We start from the raw sequence: 11,111 nt of genomic DNA, 5'->3' as shown, positions 1-11,111 counted from the left end.
CCTCCCTCCCTCCTTTCCTTCCTCTCTCCTTCCTTCCCTCCTCCCCGCTTCCTTCCTTCCCTCCCTCCCTTTTCCTTCAAAGGCCGGCTTAAGGACAGGAAGGCATCACTAGGTAAGCACCTGCCATGTGCCTGACACTATCACTACCTTTTATGAGCAGGATATTGCCTAACCAAGATGAGAGCAAGGTTAGCCATGCCCACTTTACTGATGAGGAAAGAGAAGCTCAGAGAAGTCAAGTCACTTGTCCAAGGTCACACAGAGGGGAACACACAAAGAGATTGAAAACATCTCTTTCCTTCCAGGAAGCCTCTTGGAACTAAATACATCTATTTCAGCAGGATGCTGGTTAGCTTATCTCAGCTGTTACTTTGTGCTTTCTTGGGGTACAGCCTAGGCTGTGTTTTGTATTTTTAGTGGATGTTCTATTTGTGCATGTGTTCGTGTACGCACAGGCCACACGTATCCACATGCTCACATGGCCTTTCCCACCAGTATAGAAGCCCCTCTGAGGGCAGGTGCTGTTTTTCTCTTGTATTATTCCTGAAGGAAGAAAGGGAAGTGATCATTAAACACTACAGATTGTGGTCTTTTTTGTTTTTAAATAAATGGAGCAATAAGATTTCTTCTAGCCGGTCAAAAGGTTCTAACCAGAGGAAAAAACTTTAGATTTTCACCACATGCCAAATGTTGAAATGAATTCTAATTGATTTAATGAGTAAATATTAAAAGAAAACCCAAAGCATAAATCAACTAGAAAAAAATTAAGGGAACTATCTTGTGTCTGAATGGTGACTGTCCTTCTTAGACTGAAAGCAAATGAAAGAAATCACAACTAAAAAATTGGTCACTGGATTTGACTTCACAAAAATATAAAACTTACGTACATCATAAAATCCAGGAACAAGATACAAATGCACAATAAAAGGGACAAATATTTACCACAAATACGGAAAAGGCTAATTACTTACTATATAAACAGCCTGTACAAATCAATAATAAAAATAGCTCAGGGCTTCCCTGGTGGCGCAGTGGTTGACAGTCCGCCTGCCGATGCAGGGGACGCGGGTTCATGCCCCAGTCCGGGAGGATCCCACATGCCGTGGAGTGGCTGGGCCCGTGAGCCATGGCCGCTGAGCCTGCACGTCCGGAGCCTGTGCTCCGCAATGGGAGAGGCCACAACAGTGAGAGGCCCGCATACCGGAAAAAAAAAAAAAAAAAAAAAAGCTCAAAAAATGTCCACTGGCCCCTAAGGCCCCAAAGGCAGGAACTAGGCTTGTTTTTCTGGACTTTCAGTGTGGGTGGCAGTTGTGGGAAATGTTTGGCGAGTTAACACACTTGAATGGTTGACCCTGTCTTTGCTGGTTTTCGCCCAGAGATGTGGGGGAAGGGAGAGCCATCTGGAAGGCCTGAGATGAAAGATTCTGGTCCTCCCCTATGAGAACAAGCATCTCCACATGGTACCCACTTCTTCCAGTGATGTACAACAATCAAACGGATCAATTAGCTTCTCTCTTACCATCTCATAAAAGATCGCAGAACCCAAGCATCTTGGCCCTGGCAGCCAAGGAGATGTGAAAACTGTGTACCTACTATGTGCCAGGCACTGTGCTCAGCACTTCACACACATAGATTCAAGCCTCACAGTGACTGTGGGTCCCACATCCATGGATTCAACCAACCTCGGATTGAAAATGTTCAGGAAAAAAATTCCAGAAAGTTCCAAAAAACACAACTTAAATTTGCTGTGTGCCTGGCAACTATAGAGCATTTATATTGTATCAGGTATTATAAGTAACGTAGAGATGATTTTAAGTATGTGGGAGGATGCGCGTAGGTTATGTGCAAACACTATGCCATTTTATATAAGGGACTTGAGCATCCGTGGCTTTTGGTATCCATGGGGGGTCCTGGAACCAACCCCCCTGCCAGTAATGAGGGACGACTGTACTATTATTCCCATTGAAGAAGTGAGGAAATGGATTTACCTTAAAAGTATAGGAACAAAACTCTAACTCCAGGAAACTGGGGAACAGGTCTATCTTTTGAATTATCAAGCATAATACCCAGGGGGGCTCACCACGATTTCAGCCCCCAAACTCCAGAAAACTAGCTGCTGAGCATGTCCTAATTTTCCCACCATTATTTCATTTCAGTCTCCCAATAACCCCATAATGTGGGTGGGGCAGGTGACGTGGTCTCATTTCACAGATGAAGTAAGTGAGGCAGAAGGGGAGGGGAGGGGATTGCTCTGCCCGGGTGGAACAGCTGGCTGTCTGGCCAGCAGACTGGAAGCTCCCTGTGGGCACAGACTGCATCTGCCATGTCATCTCTTTGTCCCCCCGTGCCCAGCCCGTGGGCTTGGCATTCAGCAGGTCCTCGATACCTATTTCCTGAATGGATGAACAACGCTGGTGCTCCGGACCGGGAACAGCGCTGGGTCTAGAATTCCCAGTCCTATGTTCCTTCTAGAAGCCCAAGCCAGCCAGCAAGTAGGGAATGTGGGGCTGTGGCCACCAGAGAGCATGACAAAGCCCCCAAACAGCCTCCCTGACATGCCAGCTCCTCTAGAGGGCTGGCTCCCACCCTATGTTCCCCAGTGTCCTTCCTTCCTGCACGAAGGTGCCTGGACTCTTCTCAAGCACAGCGGGCTGCCCCTGGCCTGGCTCTCTCCCATCTCTGTCGATAAGTTGGGCTGATGCCTGCTCGGAGCTGGGGACCCACTCACCATCCTCGCCAGGCAGGAGGCCAAAGACATCTGAGTATTAACATTCAGAAGGGGCGCCTGGGCGGCGATTCTTAACCTCAAGTCCCTGAACGGGATTTGGCACAATTGAGGACCTCCTGAAACAGGGGGCATTTTTCTCGGGAGAAGAAAGAAAGCTTTTATTGGATTCTCCAAATGGTCCACGATCCTCCCCAAAGTTAAGATCTCTGGGAGGCTGAGACGAGGTAGAAGAAAATCTAGATGTCACCACGAGACAGGAGACAGGCGCAGGGGTGGGGAACAGGCTGCCCGGAACCACTCGGCTTAAAAGTGGCCAAGCAACCTTCCTTGTGAAAGTCCATCAACTGGACGTCTTGAACAACTCTGGGAGTAAAAACACCTACAGTTGGGTATCCAGAGAGGGAAAAATACCATGGGCCACCACTTTTTGAGCGCTTGGCAGGTGCCTGGAATTTTTACTTGCGGCAGCCATTCCATTACCATTGTAATTGTGAGGCTCACTGCTATTCCCATTTCACAAGGGGTGAAATCGAGGCCCAAGGCTACACAGCCCATGAGTGGTAGAGGCGAGATTTGAACCTGGATGCACCCAAATGCAAACCCAAACTCACCCAGACTCTTAAGCCCAGTTGTCCCTTCTGTGGGAGGCACACACACAGAGCTTATGTGAAGGCTCAGGCAGACCTGGGGAAGGTCCACCTCGCCTCTTCCAACCCGTGTGACCCTGGGCGAGTCTCTTTCCTTATTCTGAACCTCAACTTCCTCATCTGTAAAATGGGAACGACAGCTCCTACCTGGCAGTTTTGTGATAGAATGAAGTAGAAACTGAATATGTTAAGCTCCATATTCTTTGATTCACTTCACCTAGAAATTAGAATCAAAGCCAGGGGCTACCAGCCTGAGTTAGCAGTTTAACCCTGACTGCCTGGGAGCACTGTAGACAAAGGTCCCTTGAGAATTTATCACCATGTCTTGTTATGTCCATAAAAGCTGGGGACTGTTTACCAGGCACAGATGCTAAAGACACCAAGAACAGAAATATTAGCCAGGATGGGCTGCAGGCCCCTTAGCAGATTTACACTTATTCTGTATCTTTTCAAAAGAAATTCATGTGTTGGCAAGACGTTCCCTTGCGATGTTTTGATTCAAAAGATTTACTGTGGTCCCTTACGGAATGTCATTCCCATGCTTCTGTGTGCTGGCTCTGAGAAGCTGTATTCACTTACTCCGTGCTTGTCACAGGAAATGGTATTTATTGCAATATGTTGACTGTAGAAAGTTTCATCTGTGTGGTAGTTAAGCCATTAGTCCTGAGCGATCAGCTCACCCTCTGTGATCTCCGAACTTGATTCTGCATGTAGCCGCGTGTATATATATAAATGGCCTGATTTCATGTGTTAAAGCTCTTTGCTGCTTTCCTTACAGGTCTATTTAAAAAGTAAGCTTTGTGAGTTCACCAGATTCACTTCTAGAAAGCAACATGAGTTTTTCTAGCTCAGCCTACATAAAGTGCTTAGCACGTGAACGCTGAACCGATGTAAGCCTGGGTCATTACTGCTGTCCTGGGCAGTGAGTTACACTCAGAACTAAGAGGACCAGTTCACACTTCTCCCATAACAGCGCCTGGCTGGCACTTCTCAGCCCTTCCTGACGGGGCCCCAGTGGACCCCTAACCCTGCCAACTCTTGCTCCTGTGACTCAGGACAGCCCAGCACCTGTGGTCTGTGTCCTCCTCCCCCACTGCGATTTCTCCATTAGACAGATCCTTTCTTTCTGCAGACGTATATGATGCCTTTCCCCGAAAAGGGCTTTTAAAAAAGCATAATGCATCAGTCAGTGTTTCATGCTGGCACAGCTGTTGGTGCCATCAACTCTTGGTGTGTAAAGGCCAGCAGGCGGGTGGTATTGAGATTCTGTGCGATGTGCACTGCGGGGCTGGGGAGATGCACTGCCTGGCATCTGGGAGCGCAGCCTGTCTACCGCGGGGAGAAGTGAGATCAAACCCTGGCCCCGTCATTCACTAGCGATGGGACCTTGAGCAGGTCTCAGTCAGTCACTCACTCACATCCCTGATGGTCCTGGGCACATCTACCTTTGAGGACAAGGCACACAGTCTCTGCCTCAAGGGCTCACCGTCTCCCCTGTTCAGGTATGGTGGGTAAACACAGGGCATTAGGGAATTCAGTAGTGCACTCAGCCAGCTTCCTTCACCTGTAAAACTCAGCTATGGCTACCTGCAGTCACTACGAAGACTACATGAAGTGAGGCCCGGCAGGGGCTCCACTGATGTAATCTAGTTTAATTTTTACTTAGCTTTCCTCCCATTCCTCCTGGGGCTGGCCGGCCCAGCAGGAAGGAGGGCTGTTAGAGTATGCTCTAAGGAGATCCACAAACCAACTTACTCTTTGGGGGGATTCAGGTCCTCAGGTCTCGTTTCAAAGAACTGCAGCACCTCATCACACTGAGAAATGTAGGGGGGCAGCTGGATCAGGGCCTGGAGAAGAGACACACAGGTGAGCCCAAAGGAAGGGAAGGGGTGTCAGGAATGCCATTAAGTCAGGAGTCCTCAGACTTGGGCAGGCATCAGGATCACCTGGGGGGCTGGGCCTTACTCCCAGAGTTTCAGATTCAGTAGGTCTGGCGTGGAGCCTGAGAATGTGCATTTCTAGCAAGTTCCCTGGTGATGTTGCCACTGCTGGTTTGGGGACCACACACACATACACACACAGTATATATACACACATATATATTACAGGCATATTTGGACAAATAATATGTACATATTTAGACAAAGCAATAAATTGTGAACAAGGTCCTACTGTACAGCACAGGGAACTATATTCAATATCTTGTAATAACCTATAATGGAAAAGAATATGAAAAAGAATATATATATGTATAACTGAATCACTTTGCTGTACAGCAGAAACTAATATAACATTGTAAATCAACTACACTTCAATAAAAATAAAAATTGTGAATTTCATGCCATGTCATTATTCTTCTACATCACCATCTCTACTGGATACTGGTGTCTATCAGATAGATATCTCATGTTTTATTCAACTAGCTGCTTACCGGTGAACATTTAGGTTATTTCCAACATGTCTGCATGTCCCAACTCATGGATCTGAAGTGTTAAAGTGAAGGGACTATTTTATGATTTGGGTAGAAGTTAGAAGTTCCCAGATTAACAAAAGGTTGAAACACCCGGGACGTCCCAATGCCCAAGTCCATGTTGATCTGCCCCCTCGGCTCATCAGTTACAGGAGCCTCATCTGTCCCTGCCAATGGGCTGGAGGAGGTGGTGAGGGGCACGAAGTGGGCCCAGGCATTTATTATGCTGGTTTCTCTACTAACAGGTATTCATTCAGTGATTCAATAGACATTTCCTTTATGCCCAGCACTACACCGATTTCTGTGGACACAGGACAGAATTATAGGGTACATCCCATTATGAAAGGAGTTGAAACAAAGACATGGCTCCAAAATGAAGAAAGAGCTTAGTTTAACAAATGTTTACGTAAGCCCCCCTCTGGCACAGGTTCTGAGGATGCAAATCTGAGCGCAGTAGGGTTGTTTCGTGCACACACTCTATTATAAACTGTGCAGGGAGAGGGCTAGTGCAGAGGCATGAATTTAAACAACACAGGCGTGCTGTGGAGTGAGGCGGGACCCTGCTCTCTCCGCAGATAGGGCTCAGTTCCCTGGTGCCTCTCGTGTGCCTTCTTGCCATGCTGAGTGTTGAGTCTGGAGTGGAAGAGACATGTCTTGTATCTTCCGCAGAAGAAGCCTCTAAAAGCTACCCCCTCACAAAGTGATTTTCCAACCCTAGCATTGGGTTATGACGGACTAATGGAAAGATAGATGGGGGTCTCCAATGTGGTACCTTCTACAACACTTTCAGAGGTATTTTGACCTGTATGATCTATTTTTCCAAGTTTTAAAAAGTTTTAATTTTTAAATTAAATTTTACCACAAATTTTATTGTGGTAAAATACACATAGATCATTACTGTCTTCACCTTTTCAAAAAAATATTTATTTGTTTATTTTTGGCTGCGTTGGGTCTTCATTGCTGCGCACGGGCTCTCTCTAGTTGCGGTGAGTGGGGGCTACTCTTTGTTGCAGCGCACAGGCTTCTCGCTGTGGTGGCTTCTCTTGTTGTGAAGCATGGGCTCTAGGCACACCGGCTTCAGTAGTTGTGGCTCACGGGCTCTAGATCGCAGGCTCAGTAGTTGTGGTGCACGGGCTTAGCTGCTCCGCGGCATGTGGGATCTTCCCGGACCAGGGCTCGAACCCGTGTGTTCCCTGCATTGGCAGGTAGATTCTTAACCACTGCGCCACCAGGGAAGCCCCCGGTCTTCACCATTTTTAAGTGTACAATTCAGTGGCATTAAGTATGTTCACACTGTTGTGGAACCATCACCACTACCTATCCATCCAAGAACTCTTCTCACCTTGTAAGACTAAAACCCTGTACCCATCAAACAACAACTTTGCACTAGCCCTCCCCAGCCCCTGGTAACCACCATTCCACTTTCTGTGTGTATGAATTTGCCTACTCCAGGTACCTCATGTAAGTGCAATCATACAGTATTTACCCTCTAAGTGACTGGTTGATTCACTTAGCATTATGTCCTCAAGGTTCATCCACATTGTAGCATGTGTCAGAAGGTCTTTCCTTTTCAAGGCTGAATAGCATTCCATCCCATGTATACAACACATTTTGTTTATTCATTCACCCCTTGGTAGTCACTTGGGTTGCTGACCTGACATGACCTTTGAGTCAGGCTCTGACTTTAAGCCACTTCCCCTCTCCTGATGTATGACCTGGCCCAGAACTAAAGTGGGGAAATCTGTAAGGTAAGTGGACATGTTTTACTAGGGTGCCTTCCCTGGTCACTGTCTACTTTCTATGCTGGATAAAGATAGGATGAAGGATGCTGACCTAAGGGCCTGGTATTTGTGGCTCACTGATTTTTTTTTATTAGCCTTGAAGTATCTCCTGCTCTGTAGCAAATCCCCAGGGACCAGCCTTTTCCAGGCCAGAGGCAGAGAGCCCAAGAGGGAGAGAGTGGATACATCCCACTTCCCATTTCTGACCCCCTTCTCTTTCTGGTTTGGAGCAGCGAGTATTCATTTTCCTGCTGTCTTGGGGCTCTTTCCTCTGAAATCCTGCAGCTCTTGCAGTTGGAACCACATAATGAAGGGGCTGATTATATGCTGGACCGTGGTGTGTCCTGGCTGCTTCGTGGGCAGAAATCTTGCGGCTCCCCCCAGACTGCAAACACGACATTCCCTTATGTTGGCTCAGCACTTGAAGACTCCCAAAATGTGTTCGTCTGCATCATGTCATGTCACCCTGAAAGGGCTGGCCCACTTTAGAGATGGTGAAACAGAGGTTCTGGGGAAGTGACTAGGACTTGAGCCCCCCAGCGACTCCAGCTCCTCTACCCCAAATCCAAAGGATTTCCTCCTGCACCTTCCCACATGCCTTGACAGTGCTGGGAGGACCCTGATGCCTGGTTGAAAGTATCTGCTGGATAAAGGACGTGAGGAGGAGGCTTGGCCGTGGACACGTGGCCCTGGGTAAGCCCTGAGGTGGCCATGGTTTCTGCCTACAGGGGGTCTCTCTGCTGAAATGGGCAGAGACCCCGAATGGACCAGTGCGGAAGGGACAACGAGGCCCGTGGAAACCTCCCGACAGTGCCAAGTTCTCTTTAAGGTTTTGAGCAAATCCTAGGAGGTAAAAGCCAAACCAAACCCCCAAAGCATAATACAAAGCCAGGCTACTCATAAAAGGCAGCACCAAATGCTTCGATATTTGCCCCTTTCATTTTGGAACGACAGGCTAACAGCAAAAACATGACCTGGGGCACAGCAATAGTTCTGCTTCTGAAATACCCCAGAATTGTCTCATGTTTGGTCAGTATGACAAAGAACCGCAGTTCCAAGAAAACTCTGGTTCTGTTCCGCATGGGATCCTGGCCCTTTGGACAGATATGGCTGCTCGATGCAGAGGTGAGAGGAGAGGTGAGGAGGGCAAGTCCTGCTTGCCTGTGTAATCATGAAAGGTCAGACAGATCCAGCTCTTGGTTCTGGCTCTAGCCATGTCCTATCACCTCTGAGCCTCAGTCTGCTCATCTGTAAAATGGAAATAACTAACACCCATCCTGGAGGGCTGTGCTACAGAGCAAGTGGCTGTAAGGTTTCCATCATAGACTAGCTGCTTGATAAACATTCAGTCAACCCCCTGGCTCTCTGAACTGTGCCAAGTACAACAGCGTGCTGTGGGACTTCCCTGGTGGCGCAGTGGTTAACAATCCGCCTGCCAATGCAGGGGACACAGGTTCGAGCCCTGGTCTGGGAAGATCCCACATGTCACGGAGCAACTAGGCCCGTGCGCCACAACTACTGAGCCTGCGCTCTAGAGCCCGCGAGCCACAGCTGCTGAGCCCGCGCGCCTAGAGCCGGTGCTCTGCAACAAAGAGAAGCCACCGCAGTGAGGAGCCCGCGCGCTGCAAGAAAGTAGCCCCCACTCACCGCAACTAGAGAAAGCCCACGCACAACAACAAAGACTCAGCACAGCAGAGAGTTTGTGTCTTCAACAGAATTTTAAGTGCATAGCACAGTACCGTTGGCCATTGTACAGCAGACCTCTAGAGCTGATTCCTTCTTGCTTGACTGAAACTTCATGCCTGTTGATTAGAAACTCCTCATTTTCCCCTCCCCCCCAGCCCCTGGCAACCACCATTTCACTCTCTGATTCTATGAATTTGACGATTTTAGATAACTCACGTCAGTGGAAGCATACAGTGTTTGATCTTTCTGTGACTAGCATAACGTCCTTAAGGTTCATCCATGTTGTTGCGTATTGCCGAACTTCTTCTTTTTAAAGGCTGAACAGTATGCTATTGTATGTACAGGCCACATTTAGGTTGATTCTACATCTTGGCTATTGTAAATAGTGCTGCAATGAACATGGGAGTGCTAATATCTCTTCCAAATCCTGACTGCAATTCCTTTGGACAAATATCCAGAAATAGGATTGCTTGACTATATGGTAGTTCTATTTTTAATTTTTTGAGGAACCTGCATACTGCTTTTCATAGTGGCTGCATTTTGCATTCCCACAGTGTGCAAGACTTCCAGTTTCTCTATATCCTCACCAACACTTGTTGTCTTGTTTTGGTTTTTTTTTTTACATCTTTATTGGAGTATAATTGCTTTACAACATTGTATTAGTTTCTGCTGTATAACAAAGTGAATCATATATATCACATATATCCCCATATATGTGATATATCCCCATATCCCCTCCCTCTTGCGTCTCTCTCCCACCTTCCCTATGCCACCCCTCTAGGTGGTCACAAAGCACCGAGCTGATCTCCCTGTGCTATGCGGCTGCTTCCCACTAGCTATCTATTTTACATCTGGTAGTGTATATATGTCCATGCCACTCTGTCACTTCGTCCCAGCTTACCCTTCCCCCTCCCCGTGTCCTCAAGTCCATTCTCTACGTCTGAGTCTTTATGCCTGTCCTGCCCCTAGGTCCATCAGAACCACTTTTTTTAGATTCCATATATATGTGTTAGCATACAGTATTTGTTTCTCTCTTTCTGACTTACTTCATGTTATTGTTTTTGATACTAGCCATGCTGACAGATGTGAGGTGATATCATATTGTGGTTTTGGTTTGCGTTTCCCTGATGATTCGCGAAACTGAGCAACTTTTCATATACCTGTTGGTTATTTGTGTATCTTCTCTGGAGAAATGTCTATTCAAGCCTTTGGCCCATTTAAAAATTGGGGTATTAGCTCTTTTTGCTATTGAGATGCATAAGTTCCTTACATATTGATATTTTGGGGATTAACCCCTTATCAGATATGTGATTTGCAAATATTTGCTCCCATTTTGTAGTTTGCCTTTTCACTCTATAGATTATTTATTTTGCTGTGCAGAAGCTTTTTAGTTTGATGTATTCCCACTTCTTTATTTTTGTTTTTGTTGCCTGTGATTTTCGTGTCATATCCATGAGATCATTGCCAAGAGCCCTGAAATAAATCCACGCATATGGTTAACTGATCCTCAACAAAGGTGCCAAGAATACATGGCGGGGAGAGGACAGCTTCTTCAACAAATGGTGCTGGGAAAACTGGATATCCATATGCAAAAGAATGAAATTGGGCCCTTATCTTATACCATACACAAAAATCAACTCAAAATGGATTAAAGCCTTAAACATTAGACCTGAAACTACAAAATTCCTAGAAGAAAGAACTTCCCCAACTTGCTTCCTGCGAGCGTGACCAGGCTCTGCAGAGCTTCCTCTGGTAGTGAGCAACAGAAGCTGGCTACATTTAAAAACAGTTTTTGTTGC

General features: G+C 46.9%; 1 protein-coding gene across 1 annotated transcript in view; it reads right to left on the bottom strand.

Moving 5' to 3' along the window:
- SH3PXD2B (SH3 and PX domains 2B) overlaps positions 1–11,111 on the bottom strand; it is a 67,023-nt gene that overhangs the window by 42,536 nt on the left and 13,376 nt on the right. Inside the window, exon 3 of the mRNA XM_024753430.1 lies at positions 5,131–5,222. Within this exon, the coding sequence (XP_024609198.1) occupies positions 5,131–5,222 (92 nt within the window). The remainder of the gene's footprint in view (positions 1–5,130; positions 5,223–11,111) is intronic.

Source organism: Neophocaena asiaeorientalis, unplaced genomic scaffold (assembly GCF_003031525.2).
Source record: "Neophocaena asiaeorientalis asiaeorientalis breed wild unplaced genomic scaffold, Neophocaena_asiaeorientalis_V1.1 scaffold268, whole genome shotgun sequence".
In the NCBI taxonomy this organism is placed as follows: Eukaryota; Metazoa; Chordata; class Mammalia; order Artiodactyla; family Phocoenidae; genus Neophocaena; species Neophocaena asiaeorientalis.
This window is presented reverse-complemented; position numbering and strand designations above follow the sequence as displayed.